The sequence below is a fragment of the Danaus plexippus genome, chromosome 4 (assembly GCF_018135715.1).
Source record: "Danaus plexippus chromosome 4, MEX_DaPlex, whole genome shotgun sequence".
Taxonomy (NCBI): domain Eukaryota; kingdom Metazoa; phylum Arthropoda; class Insecta; order Lepidoptera; family Nymphalidae; genus Danaus; species Danaus plexippus.
Genome location: NC_083538.1, coordinates 1,543,618 through 1,563,506, shown reverse-complemented (window position 1 = coordinate 1,563,506; position 19,889 = coordinate 1,543,618). Strand labels below are relative to the sequence as shown.

At 30.8% G+C, this 19,889-nt stretch overlaps 1 protein-coding gene and 1 non-coding gene across 2 annotated transcripts in view; both read left to right on the top strand.

Moving 5' to 3' along the window:
• The window catches only part of LOC116768334 (kinesin-like protein CG14535), a 174,812-nt gene that overhangs the window by 18,438 nt on the left and 136,485 nt on the right, over positions 1 to 19,889 (top strand). The window contains exon 2 of the mRNA XM_061526445.1: positions 3,036 to 3,120. Coding sequence (XP_061382429.1) covers positions 3,044 to 3,120 — 77 coding nt within the window. The 5' untranslated portion in view covers positions 3,036 to 3,043. The remainder of the gene's footprint in view (positions 1 to 3,035; positions 3,121 to 19,889) is intronic.
• Positions 11,890 to 11,973, top strand: Trnal-cag (transfer RNA leucine (anticodon CAG)). The gene has a single exon. It is a non-coding gene; the product is annotated as a tRNA-Leu (tRNA).

The window sequence follows — 19,889 nt, the reverse complement described above, 5'->3', positions numbered from 1 at the left end:
AATTTTATTCATTTTCGAATCCATTTAAAATCACTAGACAGTTAAACGAATGCACCGAGACGTCTTAAGAGAAAAATCTTAACAAAAATTAAAATCATATCATTAGTATGAAGTGGCCGTGAGGAAAATTCATTACTGGCTATAATGAAATGATTAGCTGTCTCTTTTCATCAGACGAGATACACGGGATGGAAGATTGGATCTGAATTAAATGTTATTTGGAAGAAATGAGCGAACATTCTAGAAATTCTATCTGATTGAGAGTCGAAACGCTCTGACAGAAATGGTATTGTCTTTGTATTTCAATCTAAAGTAAAATTTATTGTTAAATTCTATTTATTTTGAGTATTTTTTTTTGTAACTGTTTGTATTATAAAATCTATTATCTCCGGACGTTATCGAATTCATATAGCTTTATAAAATGGCCATAAAAAAATAAACAAAATACAATTTAACTTCTGTGTTTCGAAAACGTTAAAAAAGTCTTTACTTTTCTCATTTGTAAACTTCTTTGGATTCTCAAACTTGATGGAATAATCTAAATTTGTTTCAAAGGAGTTTGGAAGTTTTAGACGAAGACAAACTAATTCCCTACAAGGATTCGAAATGAGACGATTCATTTTCCATCCGAACTTCAAACCATTCAACGTCCCCTCATTATTCATAATGTCAAATCATACAGAAAAGTGTGAAATACCGTACATTATGCACAATCACGGAGTCAAGTCGAGAGGTGGGCTTAATTCACCGGTTTAACACTTGCAGCACCAAAAGTACCCCATTCGTTAATTTTCTTCCATTAAATGGCTTTTTTTTTTATTTATTATCCTAACAGCGCGAAACGGTTTTGCTTTTACTGCCGAAAATTATATTCCAAACTATAAATATCTGCTTCGTCCGCAAAATATTTCCGCTTACAAAAGGGGAAAATTCAATTCTTAAATGCGCATTGAAATTTTAAAGCTTGTGCTGAGTGATATATCTGTAAGATATCTTCCGCGTCAATCGAAAACTCCGTATCGCTTTGACTCGAATACTTTGAATTTTTAATTTTCAATTTTGAACCGGGAGTTTCCGTTCGGAACTCCTGTGAGGTGTTTCAAACCAAATAACCGGAGTTTGCGGTTTGGTTATAAATGATTATAATGGAAATAAATTTGGCGTTTTCTATTCTATGAAATGAGAAGTAGTATACATTACATAATAGGTTTTTAAGGAAAACGTTGTTACAACATAAAGTAGTTTTTCAATTGAATATTATTTGTTAAGATGTAAGTTAACATTAACTGTTTTGAGAATTTCGATCCTAACAATAACATTATCTATGCATTGAAAGATCTATTCAATTTAAATGTTATTACGAGATGAGATTGTAATTCAAAATCATTAGACCGACGGAATTAAGAGGCTTTCTCGAGGAATCCTCGTAAGGAATTCAACAAAGAGGTCCATCGGGTATTTATATTCAATGTAGAGATTCTTCAATGTAATTACAATAACGGAAATAACCTATTTTAAAATACGTGATAAAATTATTGTCTCCCAAAAAAACTTCAACCGGTAATAACTTAATTCAATCGACACAGAGACACGCCGAGCTTTACTTAGTTTTGGTGTCTTAATTTCAAAACTTTCGTCTTACAGAACTCGGCCCACTAAGTATTCCAAACTTGGATGAAATTACAGTCTTCAAGACTTCAATCAAATCTTAGACATGAGTAAAATCGTAAAATAAAAGTCATATAATTTTTATGAACAGATCCTTTTTTTTACGTCCGATTTCTTCTTGTAAATCATATATGTTTATATTTTATGAAAAGTCGTGGTGGCCTAGAGGTTAAAGGCCCGCCTCTCGTGCATGAGAGTGAAGATTCAAAACCTCGCAAGTACCAATGTGATTTTGTCCGAGTCATATGTACTTTCTAAGAGTATTTAGACACTACGGACGTTCGATGAAGGAAAACATCGTGAGGAAACCTGGACTTATAATTTAAAATTATAAGTTTGAATTCGCCAATCCGCCTCGAGCAAGCTTTGTGATAAATACTCTAACCTTCTCATGTGAGAAGAGGCCTTTTATCAGCAGCGGGCACCAACAGGCTGATGATAATTGATATGTTATCATGTTGTCAACTTAGTTTCAATAGAATTTAATTAATGTGCAATATATCTTAATTAATATTACCACGCTAATTAGGACTAATTCAATGACATGTCACAATAGATCTATTAATACTTACACTAGCTTTAGAGCTAAAGCAATTAGTAATCTCTTTGTATATAGAACATTCAATTTAAACTCCGCGCAGCGTAAACTCAAATGTCCATACAAATTAGTATCAAACGTTAGTGGGAACGATGAGCGTTAATGTTCATTCGTGTATGAATAGCAAATCCATTCGCATATCCGTCAAAGGGATTGGTTAGTCTAAAAACCACATAAATCTCGAGCGTTGGTCTGGCACCTTTCCTCACGTACGAGGTTTGACTGAGAGCCTTCAACGTTACCAAGCCTCACTTTGATAGATGCCACGCATATAAATTGAATACGACTTTGAAACCTCAAACAACAGTTCCGTAGACGCCAACCAGTGCATATTATTTCTGTGTTTTTGTTTGAGCTTTGTTCCAGGCCCGGTTTTGTCGATTGGTTTAATTATCTTTTTTTTTCCAGGTCTATTACAGTAGAGAAGTCTCCTGCTTTTCAATCATTGCCTTTTTTAACATCAAGATTTTTTTATTATTATTTTATTGGCCTTTACATAATAATATATATGCATACATGTGATTAACAAAAATAAGATTTATTCAAGATTTCAAATATATACGATTATATAATTTAGTATTTATTTTTAAAAAAATCTCTGAATTGCAAAATTGTATAATTTTATAACAATTTGAATAATAAAGTAATAAAAATAAAAACTCAGCTACTTTAGGAAAACAGTTAAGATATATTTGACTTTCTGAACTCGAAAGTACTGAGATGAAAACGAAGAATAAGGAAGTAGCACTAAAGTAAGTACTTGTTTCAGTTCTGACAATGAGCGAGGCTGGCTTCAGGGGGGGAAGGCGGATCCCCACACCCTTCCCGCCACCCAAGGACCCACATCAGAACAGGTAAGGTGGGGCAATGGTTGGAAAACGGTCTGTCCTCCAAATAGACTCACAGCAGCTTCATAGTCATCTGCATATGTGTCTCATTGTGATATTTCACAGCTAAATATACTGACTGAATCAATCAGAAAACATCGGCGTCATATTAAAACTTCACATTCACAGACCGATTTGTTTGGAGTTTTAACAAAGAGGTATTATAATTTATCCAATATTATGTAAGCGATACTCTTGAAACATGAGACATCCCAACCCTTTTGCTGAGCACACGTGTCCACTACATAGCACATTTACTTACATTTCTTTCACTTTAATAATAAAATGATAAAAATACAGTTTAAAGCGTATGAATTATCAAATGTCTATTCACTGTATGCTTGGAATATACGATTCATGTATTGAAATTTAACACTTATAATATTTTATGTGAAAAGCTTTGCTATAAACCTTCTAAAGACAAGCGTGAAATTGTGACGGAATTCATCATTCATTTCAGTCTACCAGAAAGACGATTCATAGTTATATCTACAACAGGCTAAAAACAAAGTCCTTTTCAATCGAGCTGTCTTTACTGCAATTCCCAAAATACGTTTTTCTATCCAAATTGTACAAGTGAATTGGAATTTTAAAGAACTTACTATTACAAAATTATCGAATTTGATTGTATCTGTGGCATCGTTAAAACTTCTTGGTCGTTTGAATTCAAATTGCTTCTATATTTGAATCTTTTGAGTCTTTGTGTTCGAGTACTTTTGTAAGAAATTAAAGTTTGCAAAACGATGGAGCCAAAGGGAATCAAGATATATTTATACCACCCCAGCCCCAAGGCTGTGTGGTCTAGTAGCCCTACTATATTCACTTATTTTATTTAACAACATAAATACATACCTAAAAAAGCGACGGTTTAACTATAAATTAACATTAATTTGACCCAAGACCTAATCTTAAATAACAAATCGACACTTTAAATACTAAATTCAAACAAATCAGATTAAGAAAACAATAAAAATCATTAGCAATAATCTTAACTTAGTACATTTTACATATAATACATATAATAATACGAATTAACAAATAAGAGAAAGAAAGGCGGGTAAGTGTAGAAACGAACCTAAAATTTTAAAGGCAAAAGTAACTATTGAATGTAATAAATACTCGCTTTATTTATTTGAGGTCTTGGATAAAATCAGATATATTTAATGACGTTTCAAAACAAATATATGTGAATATGAATGCAAAAAGTTTTAATTGAATTTGTTGAAATGTAACGCTCAATTAAAGCTTAATAATCTGTGCGAATCCACTCCAAACATTCCCTAATGACTTGTTAATTTGACAGCTCATGTGTCACCAGACGTCAGACGTCAAAATGTATCAATGACGATTCAATGTATCCAATTAAAAATTTATCACGTCATGTAAACCACGACTCAAAAAAGGCGAGTGTTTCAGCTGCAAATGACTAGTGAACAATAATTATAGGTAATGTAAACCGATGTATGTTGTTCTCGATTGGCGTGACGTGAATGACGATCCATATTGATTAGTTAGGGTTGCATCATTTTAAAAGGAGTTTACTATACTTTAGACTTCCCTATGTTTATAGCTATCTTGTAGCTTTTGTATAGAATGCCATGTCTCTTTTCGATGTTTTCAAAAACGTGAATACTCATTTTTTCTTTCGTTTTTCGCTTATGAAATCGGCTTCTAATAATATTGGAATTAACATCTGTTCAACTGGTTTGATTTGTGTGTGGTGGAAACATAAAAACTTTCAATATCCAGTACATGTTATCCAATAAAATCCCTGTTATCCAATAAAAAAAATATTATTACAATTAAATAAAATGTCATTATTATTTCATGTTGATGTTTTTTTTAAATGCCAAGTTTAATTTTCTTGTTATACAAATTATTTCTTTTCAATACCTAGTGGAGTCTTCATGGTTTGTGTAATGGCAACCCTACGATTAGTACATGCTGAGAGAAATTATGATACAAAGGTGCAGTCTGGGATTCACCGTCTGCGAATTCAGAAATAAGACCTCTTTGTACATTTGATATGAAAGTTACAATTTGCGAAATTGATTTTTGAATGTTAATTTCCATTGAAAGCATACTTAATAAGATTATGGAATGATATTATGTAACGAATGCTTTTACGGAGAAAGCGAATTAACAAATTTAATGAAATGGTGAAGTTTATACAGCGATTGATTAAAAAAAAAACACTTTCTATATGTAAGAGATAAAAAAAAATTACGCACTTGTAAATTTTTGGTTAAACAGATGTCGTCCTTATATTTGATTAGTTTTAAAGTTTTAAAATTGTTGGCTATAGATTTCTTTACAACCACTAACCTTAAGCCATTTCTTCCTACCTGAAGGTAGACGTAGCTGTACAGTTATTAAGTACAAACTTACAAGTGCTGGATAATGTTACGTGGAATTCCATGGCATTGATTGCAAGCGAAGCCTGATGCTCTCGAACTTACTTTAATAGTTTGTTTTTTCCTATTTTACTGTTAACTTGGACGACTAGACTATTTATTAGTCTTCAATTATTATTTCGACTGAATTAATCGATAATCAAATCGATACAAGAAACTTCACCTTCCATGTTATCTCTGATTATAATTCAATACGTCATTTTATACGACAATTGCACGAAATATTTATGCTGCAAGTATAAAAAATAAATAATTCATAATAATGTTACGTAAACAGAACGTTTAATGTTTCCCTCGGACGCATCGGAGGGTCGCGTCACATGCGCTAACCTCTCATTATCTAAGATCGCATGCGAATGGTATATCATCTTAAAACTATGCATCATTCAGTGATAATGACGGTGATAACCCGCGGCGCGGATTGTCTGTGGGTGGCCATTAATGTGTATATGACAGAACTTAACATACGACCGGCAAATATTATGTGGGGCGTCAGATTGATGAATGCATGAACTATCTATAATTATTTGACTTCGGAAATATTTTGTACATAGTCTTTAACCAGCTATTATTCCTGTACTATACTATATATATTGGTGTTCAAAATGTTATATAACGTTAATTTTTTTTTAATGCCAGTATGAATTATAATTTGTTATTGATTAATGAATATCGTAGATTTATTCATTGAAATATTTTAGTTAAAATATGACGTATGTGTCATTAGTTGATGATTTTATTTTGATTTTGTTGAAGATCATTGAAGTATATTAAAGGTAATTCAAGGTTTCAAGGTCCATCCGGCAATAAATTCAATATTCTTAATTGTATATATAGAACTTTTAGCTTTTTATCGAGCCGATTATTCCAAAATGTATTTTTTTTTTAATTTGTTATTATAGTCTAAGGTACAGTATTATACATAAGATATAAATAATTATATGTCTTATGTTCTTCGTCTAGAGTACTTTAACTTTTCATAAAACTGTTCGTACATTTTAAGGGAACTATTTTTAACCAGAAAAATATTAAATAATCTTTAAGTGTAAGAGCCATTTTCAAGAGACAAACATGTCTCCGGGCGCGACGCAGCGGTTACACCAAGTCTGTATTTTTTTTTAAAGGTTTTCTAAAGGTTTATTTATATACCACCATTTATTTATTCAATTAAATTTTTATCCATAAATATATTAGTTGTATTAAAACAGAGCAGACCTAAAGTTATGAGCTAAAAATCACTCCAAGAAAAATATTTTTATAACTAAAATGTTTTAGTTGTAACTTAAGAAAATTACTTTTCTAACTTTTAAAGTTTTTCATTTAAATAACAAAATACTTCGCTGAGTTTTTCTAGGGTGCTTAATTAGTTGGTGATTTAGTACGTGCTTTAGTATTAAAAATTATTTGCAGAAAAAACACTGAGAATTAAAAAAAAAATGCATAACTTACGTTCTCTTGTGAACATGAAAAATAACAATGTCATTATTTAATTTAGTGAAGTAATTAGTAAGAGTACTAATAATAAGAAATGTCTTCATTTTATTTTATTGATGCAAAAAGTATAACTTTGTTAAATTGAAGTGATTGAGAAAGCTTTCTGTCTGACTTTAAATCCAGGCAATAATTACACATATAAAGTAATGAAATAAAGTCCCACGTATTAAACATGTTTTCATCGTAAAATTAATAAAATTCATATCAATCGAGATGAAATTAATAACATCAAAGGCTCATAACTCCAATACAAATTTTGAAAGCGTTTTCATTTAAAAGTATTGAGAGTAAATATTTAAATGCCTTCAAAATTAATGCACCTCATATGAGCCGAGCTTCGATGACAGCGCTTTGTAAACACACGTGTGGAGTGTGGCGCAAGTCACGGGAGACGCGGTTTATATTCATAGATTCGTGAGGCACTAGCTTGAGCAACATCCTTGTACACAAACAATAGGAACTATTTTATATTCGCAGTGAATTGATTTAAAAGTGTACATATAGTTGTTTTTTTTTTTTTAATAAAGATGTGTTTTGCTTTTGGTAAGTTTCATTTTTTTTTTAATATTTTCAATGGTAACTGTAATGTTACGTGTTATAAGTTATTTATATACGTTATTGAAAATTCAAGTTCAGATTAAACAAACTTAATTCTCAACTAATTACAATATACTGAGGATTATTTTTTATTATAAACATTATAAGAAAAAAGGACAAAGGAATTCTACGTCCTTTTTGTTGCGCATAACAAAAATGTTCTTTGACGTTTCGAGAAAAAAAGAAATTGTTTAAAATAGTACGAGTTTTGATTAGTTTAAGCCGTTTCATATGTTAATAATGTTACAATTAAAAAAGCTATTACTACCTAGATTTAATACAAAACAATAAGTCTTCAATTGACATAATTTAATCAGCTTTATTATCTTGCTTTTATTAAGAATTTAAGTCGTCGTGGCCTGGAGCTTAAAAGGCCCGCCTGTCATACGTGAGGGCGCGGGTTGGAAACCTGGCAAGTACCAATGTGATCTTTTCCGAGTCATGTGTACTTTCTAAGAGTATTTAGGCACCACTGGCTGGAACAGGCTACAGCAAGCCTTGGGGTCTAAATAGTACCAAAAAAGTGCTGGTGCAGAAGGCAAGGGGAAACCACTGCAACTATCTTCCCATGTAAGTCATCACTGATACGTGATGACCACGACGAGTCCGCAAAGACTCTTGCGACGATGAAAATAATAATTTATTTAAAAGGACAAAAGTAATGTAGCATACAATTTATGTATATGTATGTATAAATTAATATCACAACTTCAAGAATGCCCTTGATTGCAAACATGAATGTATATATATATATATGTATGTATAGATTACATCCTTTCACGCGACATTTCATCACTTGGGCCAAATCTTTCATAGAGAATAAAAAGCGAACAGAAAAATCTCGGTCGTTTTTTGTATTAATAATGTGTGAACTCCCGAAATACATGCGTAATAGTTTTTATTGAATCGTTCTGGGGTTTTTGTGTTCGTAAAAAACATTCCCCTTGTCTCTATAACTTGTGATACATTGAATTTCTTGAGAGTTTGTAATTATACTATTGTGTAAGTTAGGATTGTTGTTTTTATAGAATAAAACAACATAAAAACAGATAATAGTTCTAATTATATTTTAACAACTAAGGAGATAGGGGTTAAAAGTAAGTTTTTCTTTTCTGAGGGTAAGTATTCGTGACCTTAATACTTCCTGTATTTGTATGGTTTGTAATAATTCCTGTATAATAAATATTGTTTAGGTTTATTTCAATTACCTTATAATGCCATTTCTAGTAAACTGGGAAATGTCTTAAATTTTAAATAAATGATAAATGGTAACGTGTTATATAGTATAAACAATTCTTTGGAATATTAACTTCAGGGTAATAATTTTTTTGAAGGTATTAATTTCAAATAAATTGATTTTCATATTAAATATTTGATACGGGAAATACAGTTTTTTTTTTTAATTATTTTATTTACCAAACTTCTAGTTTTATGAAGAATAAAAATATATATTACTGGTAGCTAAGTATAATAAATTGAAAGACAGTGAGAATCTTACTCACATGACACAAGTGGTAGGATAAATTCTTGTTTCTTATAATTATTTTTTCTTCATCTAAGACCACAGACCACTATTAGGGATTCACAGAGATTAAAAAGAGTATGTCATTATAACCGTCCAAAATTCAACGAACATAAAAAAATCTGTTAAAATTTGACAGAGATATAATGTTTAATGTTAAAATATCATGAGGCTAGTTAAATAGATTTACTTTAAAACGTAAAACCACGTAAACTTGGTCTAACGATAGAGGTTTTACCGAAATAAGAATGAATTTTAGCGCCTTAAAATGTATTGTAAGAACGGGACGAATCGGATATATAACATACGAATAGTCAATTTTATCCTTTTTGTATTTGGCCAAGAACACATTAAAATTACTAAAATGTGCTGAATCATAGCAAACATGAAAACGCTGAGACATAAAAAATACGACAAAGGGTTGGAATTCTATTATTCGTCATTAAAGTAATCAAGATGAGATACTTAGCATTTCAAAGAATTCCCGGTTCATTGAATGACCCCTACAGTGTGCGAGTACAGTATCGCTCTTTTGAAATGCTTTGGGGGACCTTGGAGTACCATCCAGGGACCCCAGACTTAGATATATTAAAAATGACAGCATCATTTAGGACTGTATTTTTTTTTTTTTCATAATAATATTTCGAATATAATTAATAAATAATCTTTAAAACTAATAACTGTTACACTACTGCTGTTGTACTATTTGAAAGTCTTACAATTAATCTATACCCTCTTATATATTATCTAAGTTTAATGCTAATATTATTTAATCCTATCAAATCTTGGGTACACACTATTAATAACCGGGTCCTATCCAGAATTCTAAAGGCCCGTCTTTAATCCAGCACCAACCATTGAAGCGACAGCACTTCGGACAATGCACAGAACAACGCTACATAATAAGAATGAAACTTCAAGACAGCTGATTGCAACCAACGTTTAATTACCTCGTGTTTGACATTTGTTTCACAACAAACAATGGATTCTTTAATTAATATAAATTCTCTCTCTAATTAAACTACTTTTTGTGTTGAATTCTTTTAGTCTGTAGTCGATTTAATTAGTCACTTAAGAGACTGCCAGCTCTTTGATCGGATAGAAAGTAATTCAGATTTTCATCAGTTTTCGATAATTTTTCGTGTCAAATGAAATCAATGACTGTAAAAATATTTACTTTTTATTTTAAACTAGATATCTATTTCTATGAGAATATTTTAGAAACTAGGTTTTTCTTGGGACTTTGTTTGTAAAAATTTTAATTTTGTTTAGAGACATATATATATATATATATACATATATATATATATATATATATATACATATATATATATATATATATATATATATGTATATATATATATATATAATAAGAAACCAAACGGAAGGTGCATATATTGTTCACGTACTTGGTATAAAGTACGTCTATAATGTTCGTGTTCCCACAGAAGCTACACGGAGTTTGGTAGTAAATTGTAGTCTAAATGTATCCAAGAACTGGATGTGTGTGATGCATAGTAGCTCTCAATTAGATCGAGAGATTTTGGTACGGTTTTTTTCATTTGACAGCCATTTTATTTGCGGTGTTTCTTAGCTATGTTTGGTTAGTATGTGTACAGCAGTGTCCGAGCATCAGGTATTTACCGCGAGGATGGAGACTACTTGGCGTATGATTATTGGTCAAGGGCATAACGTTCGGCAACATAACATTTCAATGTGCTAAATTTTAGTTTTAGTACCATTTTGTGTAAGCATTCGCTATTGTGGGGATACTCACAATTTTTATTACTTTTTCTTTGAAATTTAAAGAAACGTAATTCAGACACTTTTTGAGGACGTAACTTCAATAAATACAGAATTGAAATAGAGAACTCATCTGAAATTTTTATAAACGCTTAGTCTATATAATTCGAGATTCTTTAAACTATAGTTATGAGGTATCATCGTGGTTGAAACTGTCTTAAATAGATCCAGTAATTATGATAGTAACGATACATAAAATATGAAGCATTTAATGTATTAAACGCTGAAAGACAGCGGGATTGGCGAATACATAGAAAGCTTCCATACTAGAAATCGTAAAGAGAAATATTTTTTTTTTTTGTAAATTTTATATTTATGAAACTTTAATCTGTGTGTATTGGCAGGAATTACAGCACAATTAAGAGATAATAATGCATATGTGAATATTATATGTGGATATTCGGATGTATGCGTCCGTGGATATATAGCGGCGTTGTTTAGAAGTTGGAATTATTACATAATTGCCAATCGTCGGGGATAGCGCCAATCCGCGTAACTAGCATCGGATAATCCCGCGTATCTGCGTTAGAAGCAGATTGACTGAATAAGGTTTAAACTGAAATATTTTCTAAATTAACGACTTTTAAGATCACCTTTTCACATTGAGTAATAAATTAACTACTGAATAATTACTCACTGTGATAAATGACCTTATATGTCAATGAATTAAGAATATTTTTTAGTTTATAACTTCCTCCGTAAAACTACTTTGAAAGCAGATACGCGGAATCATCCAATGCTAGTTACGAGGACTTGCACTATCCCCGACGCAATATAAAGGGTATAGTAGTATAATCTACTATAAACATTAAAAAAAAAGATCATAAAGTAGGTTCAATTAAATGTTATAATACTGTTCTTGAAAAACTTCTAGTCTCATTAAAATAATCTCCGACTACCGTCATCGTCAGGATGGCCGAGCGGTCTAAGGCGCTGCGTTCAGGTCGCAGTCCACTTCTGTGGGCGTGGGTTCGAATCCCACTTCTGACATACTTTTTAGTCGAAAAATCTTAAATCACTTTCAAAAATCTCCATATTAGATTTACCTGGATTGCTATTAATACTTCATTATCATGACATTTTTATATAGTTGATAGTTTTTTAGTAGTATGGCATGTAGTTTTCCTTATTATTTTATCAGCGGGTAAAGCGTACGCTTGACAAATATAAAGGCGTTTTGTACAGCGATAAAGTTTTTAATTAATTACTTAAGATAAGAAGCGGGTCGTTCGATAAGAAATGTGTCCATTTTTGTTACCCGACAGCTTCATCTCATTTTTCTTGAGAAATATTTGAGATGTAATGACTAATTTCATTAACCTTATATACAATGTTACTCGTATCACAATGTTAGTTGCCAAACTCTTCTGAAACGGTTTGACCGATTTTAATGAAATTTTATATGCCTATTTAATAGGTCTAAGAATCAGCTAATATCCATTTTTCATATCCCTAAGTGATAAGGGTTCTCCACAGAGATAATTAATAAATAATATATATATATATATATATATCGGATTTTATTACAAATTCATTATTTTAAAGACAGGACGCCAGCCTCGCTGACGTCTCTAATGTCACTTGTTTCAGTAAGTTCCAGATATTTTAAAATGAAACTTCAATTCTTCTAAATGTTCTTGTATTTCTCGAAGGTTCTTTATGCTCCGCACTCGCTGAACTCTGCAGTCCCCTGTCGTGCGTCCAGACGTCATATTTAAACCAGAATTCAAACATAGTTCTATTCTCTTTGATTTCGTTTTACTTTTAACAATAGTAACGACGACCAATAAGGTGTTATAATAATTGGTGCCAGTTATTTTCATGTTGCATCCGTCGTTGAAGCTGCTTGCGCCGATATATATATATATATATATATATATATATATATATATATATATAAATAATTTTAAGGAATAAATTTTATATAATAAAAAAACACATGTTTGGTGTCCTGTTATTTTTATATAGCGTCATCGTTCACAGTGCTTCTTGTCTCTTTCACATATTTACCACATCCTCACACGTTTACGATAATTTAGTTTTTGTTTTTCTTGGCTCGAAATTCCCAAGAAATAATTGTCAATACAGCGTCCGTCGGGTCAGCTAGTTTATACTATATGTTAGATTAACTTAGGCTTACTTTATGTTGTGATATTTTCAAGTTTTTATTCGTACTACAAAATACACATATAATTAATAAAGATATCAGTATTTCCATAACGATACTAAAGAGCATGGGAGTTTTTTGATTGCATTTAATTAAAAACAATTCCTGAAGATTTTTTCTGATACTTACCACAGGAGTGTACGTGTATTGGATCGACTTAAAAGCGTTTACTTTTATATTCAATATACTAGATTAATACGACAATGTCCTTTTTATTAAATAAAAACGGTAAACTTTCCGTATCGCGTGTGACGGTCCCTACACGTGGTAAGTGTATTGAAGATTTCTCGTTGAATATAATTTGGTTCACATAATTTTTATTCTTACGTATTTGGAATAAAAACTAAATTAACGGAAAAATGTATTTAAACTATAATTATGTTCTGTAAGTGGTTGTTCTGAACTAAGTTTACCAAAGTTCTCTGTTTAAAACTCAATGATTAGATAATTTAACATATTTTTTAATGACTAAATATCATCGAATGACTAATATTTTTAAATGACATTTTATCAAAAACAGACATTCAAGAATCTTCTAGGGCGGACTCTGTAACACAGTCTGTTAAAAGTCACCATGCCGCCACGCTGAATGAGAGTAAACATTCTCATGCAGTTTTTTAAATAGAATATGTTTATATTCTTCCTCGAATTATAACCTTTGATTTATTTAGTTACATGTGCGTAAGTTTGAGAGAATATCTTATATAACTGTAAAAATATTTCTACATATATATATTCGTATATATATATATATATATATATCCGTGCAATTAATTTGGAATGTCGAATAAACAGCTTTGTTCGCAAGTATTATTTGTCAGGCACGTTACAAGGTGAGAGTCAGACAGGAAACAGGTTCTCTGTCAATTTCCTGGTGTTTCCTCTGAAAGCGACACAAACAACCTCCTATCAGACGCAACCCACAACTTATATAAAGAAAGTTATTTCAAATATAAAATTAAATTTTTTAATATTTAAATGATCGGTTTGAGAAAGACTTTGTGAGACATAATTAAACTAAGTTTGAGATCTAAGATTTTCGCGAGTATTCATTTAAACTAAGTTCTTTAGACACTACGCTTTTTCATTATTATATATCTAAGGACATAGCCCCGACGTTTGGGTTGCTTTGCAGCAATCTTGATCACGAAGACGAGATGAATATTAATGTCTATGTGTTTTCTGTAATAAATGATTATCACATATACGTAAATATGTATATGTATGTATGTTTGCAATAATAAAATTATGCTATGCTTAAGCTCATTAATAAAAACGTCGCAAATTTGAGTAAATATAATCTAAATTCCTAGGAAATGCATTTAATTTGACAGCACTATCATTTGTCCTTGTTACGCGATTCACTCATGTAATTTTCGATTTACAAGTTATTCTTTTGTTATAAATAAAGCTGATCTCAAATGATGCAGGTTTTAGTAACACCCTGTTAATGGCACAAATAGGTTTTTAAAATATCTTAACATAATTTATATGCTGAATGTATTTTTTATTTATTAACTCTACATATAAAGCAACTCAAAGTTGTCTCGTTTAGTAGTCAGAATGGATTTTATTGGTAGGATTGTATGGGAAGAAAAACGTCCAACATGAAAATCACAGGTCAAAGAGTCTTTGTGAAGTAAAAACTGGATTCATCGGAAATTTGGGGAGTGATTTATTGTCTGTATTCAGGTGTATGTAAACAGATCGGCAGTCTGTTTTACAATTTATTTTGGTTAAAATTCCCTTTTGATCCAGTTAATTAAGTTTTATTACAAAACTCATTTCCGTCCATCAATTTGAATTTCGTCATCTCCTGAATCTCACTACATTTCTTCCTATTATAATATAATTTGAATTGTTTTAAATCGGACTTTTTATTTAATTCATTTAGCTCATACTGATATCTGCATATTCTTATAAAATATATTTTTTGTTTCTAATATAACTGCCGGAAGAATGTTATACGCAATTCAGTAATGTAACGAAGGAATGTTAAAAGAAGCTTGTATTTTTAATTCTTTCTACAAGCAAGTAACTTCGATAACTTAATCATGATATTATATCATTTTCTATGTATTCATGAATACTAAAGTTACAGGAAAGTGTTCATAGATATTCACAGATGTTCATAGATGTTCATAGTTGTTCATAGATGTTCATAATAGTGTTTACGGCTATTTTCAAGTACTATTTCTGTAATCATAAAACAACCTTAACAATTCTGCACTAAATCTGTAACAAACGCGGTATTGTGACAGCACTAACTCTGTTTCCTTTGATCCGCCATGTGGTTCCGGCCACGTGCCGTTGAGCTGGTCAGTTATGACTTCTGAGTACGGTTACAGAGAGCCATGCGAAACTAATATACATGCGATTATACAACTTATTGTAGTTGATATAGCAGTCAAAATACTTTGAACAGTTTTCTGTGTTGTAACTCCATTTGATGACTATTCTAAATTCTTACACAGAGGAACTTGTAGTAAGTATTCAGCCGACTATAACATCTATTATCTTAAAATAGGTGCTAAAATTCTTTGTGAGGTTTTGTTGTTGCGGTTATCCTGTCCTTTTTCTGTACTGTATGATTTATAAGTTAAAATGTTCAAGGTTTCGTTTGTAAATAAAAGAGAAGTAAAGAAATGCCAAACTAAGTTTGTACTTTAATGTATTTAAGTAGAGTACAAATTGGCCTGTGTTTTATAGATAACATGCAGAGAGCTGCCTAAGTATCAATGGGCTGTAACTAACAAGTGTCGGAAAGACTCGAATATTATAGTACTGCTTCATATTAAACATTAACATATTAAAAGTTAAAAAAAAATGTCATAATATTGACTGAAAACTAAACTAAATTATTTCTTTCACTATATATATTTAAAAGCAAGTCGAAGTTGCGTTAAAAAATTCGTTATGTTTATAAAGTTCTTATATCACATTTCATGTTTGTCATAAAACGCAAATTTACTTTTATTTTTAGCACTTCAAGTGTTACCAGGCTTAAAAATGTTCGTTGATTTCTTTGGGATGGACATATTATCTGGATTTAAATAACTGGCAGTTCGCAGATCAAAGATAAAGGAAGCTGTCAATAAGACTCTCCATTTATAAACATCGCGAAATGCTTCAAGCGTCCGTTTTACACAGAATTTATGGCAATAAATTAATTATAATGCAAATATAATTATTGTTTTACGAGTCAATAAAACTTATTCTTCACCTCTAAAATGTTAAAAATGATTTTCAAAAATCGTTGAGATGTCAGAAGCACTGGCAAGCAACCATAGAAAATGGATAAAAGAAAAATGGCAGCCCCAAAATATAGGGGTCTTAATCGGTGTGCACTGTATGATGATAATAGTCTAGGGTAAGCTGTTCTATTGGGGGACGGTCATTTGATCGCGGTTTGCGAATGATAAGGCTCCAAAATTGCGCCATTGTCTATGAAATGACGATGGATGCTTGCGTTGGCAACTTTTTGCAAGTCAAAGGTCAATAAAAAGATTTCGTAGATTTGGTTTAAACAGTCATGGTAGGTCTATTACTTTTATAAAAATTGACTTTTTAAAGATGGAGATTAATAAATTATAATATTTCTTTTAGTTCATGATTAATTGCTGATTTCTATGACATTCATCATTTTAATTATATTGAAATTAATAAATTAACTTTTATTTTGTTTACCGATCGAGATTTATAATTCACTTGTTACTCTAACTGCTGGCGCCATCTATTGATAAAGAAGAATATTTTTGTGCAGAACACGTTTCATTCAAATGAGAAAAGATGATGCTAGATGGCGCTGTTCGGTCGTAGTTTTATATCAACTTTGAATTCCAGATGGCGGTAATAGACCCTTTTGCTACAAGTGTTTTACCTCTGAAAACAACCAAGGTATAATTATTATTGATGCACAGACTTAACACTTGGATAATTGTTATGAAATTTGGTGTGGTTTTATAAAATTAACAGATTTTTTTGGTTCCTAGGACGAGGCAATAAATGCTTAATTGTCAGATTCTGTCGATCTTCTTCTACTTTATCCCCCCTCCGAGACTGTCCGTAATGCGACATGCTAAATAGAATAAGATGGACAAAAACTGTAAAGGGTAAAAAATAAACAATATTAGTGAATCATTGAACTTGATAGTTGGAACTAATTGGATCACCGATATATGTTTGTCCAAGATATTAGTCAGTTAGTACTTAGACAATTAAATTGCAAAACTTCATCCATTACGTCCAAGTAGAATAGCTACAGGATAATAAATCACTTCACAATAATGTCTATTGCATTGAATTCCTGAATACCTGATGTCCAGATACAGTCTTCATAGCGTAATAACAGGAATTACACTAATATATAGTGATTACGTGTTATGTGGACGCGTTCCACGTTTTAAGGATAAGCTTCAAAAAATATTGATAGGCAATGAGTTACACAAGGGTGCTCCTAAAGAGCGTTGTCGCGAATTAATTAATTTTTTTCATAATCAAGGTTTCTACTTTCTCATATAAAATTGAATTTAAATACAAGAATGCAAAATAGCTAAAACTACTCGTGTAGAATAATTTGTAAATGTTTTTTTTGTACCAAAATTTATATTTGCAAAAAATACTTTTAATGGTTCTGACTTCTATATTTCGCCAGAATTGTAACATGTGGGTGTTTTTAAAATTGGGTTTAAAAAAAATTACTTAAATAAACAGTTAAAAAAAAAACAATAAAATAAATCCATTAAAAAATATGTGAGGTGATATACAAAATAATTGAGACATATACCTACAGTCTGAATTAGAAACCTTTGTTGCTTGTTTAAAACTAAAGCTGTTCTGAACGGATGACATCAATTCTAAAGGTTTGACTGCAAACCTCACGCACTCCCATATCGTGTAAGTAACTACATATTTAAATAACATGACATTATTTAAAGTGATCACATACAACAGTATATGACTTTTAAATTAGATCTTTTAAAATTATTGCTTAATTATATATATATATAAGTTTCTAGAAGTATTAAGATATAAACACTGATGCAACATTATTAACAATCGTTAGAAAATACGCAACGAACATGCGAAGTCAGGTAATCTTAGCTATTATAGTGGGTATTGGATTGCTTCTGCAGTACATAAATTGTGTATTGTTCCGTGGAGCGTGATACAAGACGTAATCGATATGGTCAGTAATGCCTTTGTGCCAATAATACACTGAAGGTAAAGGTAGAGTGAAGCCCATTATTTTATGCTCTGAATGTTTCTCAGTTCATTTTTTATGTATATTTTCTTATGTTAAAATTCAGTTATCTGAACCAGCTAGTGTATTAATTACGACATTTGCATGTTACTAACCTAATGAACATTTTAAATCTGTCAAACTGCTTGCCTTTTTCTTACGGTAGTGTTTACGTTTCAAATTGTCCTTTAATAATTATAATAACGTATTAATTAGGAAGAATTTGGCTACTGATTTATTACTGTTTTTAATTGATCTGTCCATTATATTCCTTATGTTCCAATGCATCACATGTTTTATGAATACTTCTAGAAACCTCTCTGACTTTTATAAACATCGGCAACAGCTTTAGTTAAAATATTTATTTACTTCATCACAAGGATAGTTATAAACACGACCTCTCAGCGTCAGGGATGTAATTCAATTAGTAGAAACAAGGATGACGTACAATAATTACTCGGAAAAGGTTTATAACTCAAAACCTTCTTCCCCATAACATTCACAATTGACACTTCAAGGACGTAAAGTGTAATTTACACCCTCTGCAATATAAATAACTACGGCCATCTGTCAAAATAATTCTATACAAACCAACGTCTCTCCCATTTTGATATTCTAAGTGCAAGAAATTATGTTGCAGGGATAATCTCTGTGAAATAAGTAAATTATAACGAATTCGAAACTTTCATACAATATAAAAATCTTATAAGAGGCTGACATAGAAAAGGATTTGGTTCGTTAAAATATTTTCAATTGAAAATATAGTTAAATGTATTTTATATTTGTTGACTAATTTATCAATCATAAAATCGAACTCAGAACATAAAGGAAATTGATATGTTTATAAATCAAGCAAAGTCGTGGACAAAAGCTTCTGTTTACTCGTTTATCTATTAAAAAAGTATTTCGAGTTATTTTTCTCAGTTATATTCCACCCATTTAATGATATTGAAGTTCACCAAAATAAAAAAGGATAGATTTCTAAATTATATTAATTGAAAAAGACAAACAAAATATATCAACGATTTTCGCGTGTACACGTTTTATACTACGCGTCTTTTTATTATTTTATATCTACATAACACCGAAGCTTCGTTGTCTTTACAGCAACTGTCATCTCGGTTAGACGAGATGAAAAATGATTTCTCGAAAAAACTTTGTTTCATTTACACGATAAAAAAAACTTATCTTGGAGAACGTTATAAATTTAAGAAAATCTGACTGTATTCCATAATAATGATATGTTTTATAAACATACCCATATAACGTAATCAGATGTGGGTGTTACTAAAATATTATCGTTTTTAAAACTATTAAAAATATCCTTACATTACAAATTATTTATGCGTTATTGTGTGCGCCTTTGTTTTTTATCCAAAAACCACGTATGATTTAAATGATTTTTAGGTAAATAAATTCTCCTTAAATAATGTCGAAATATAATATGCACACCGTCGTTTAGTATAAGGTAATAAAATAATGAGCAATTGTAATAGA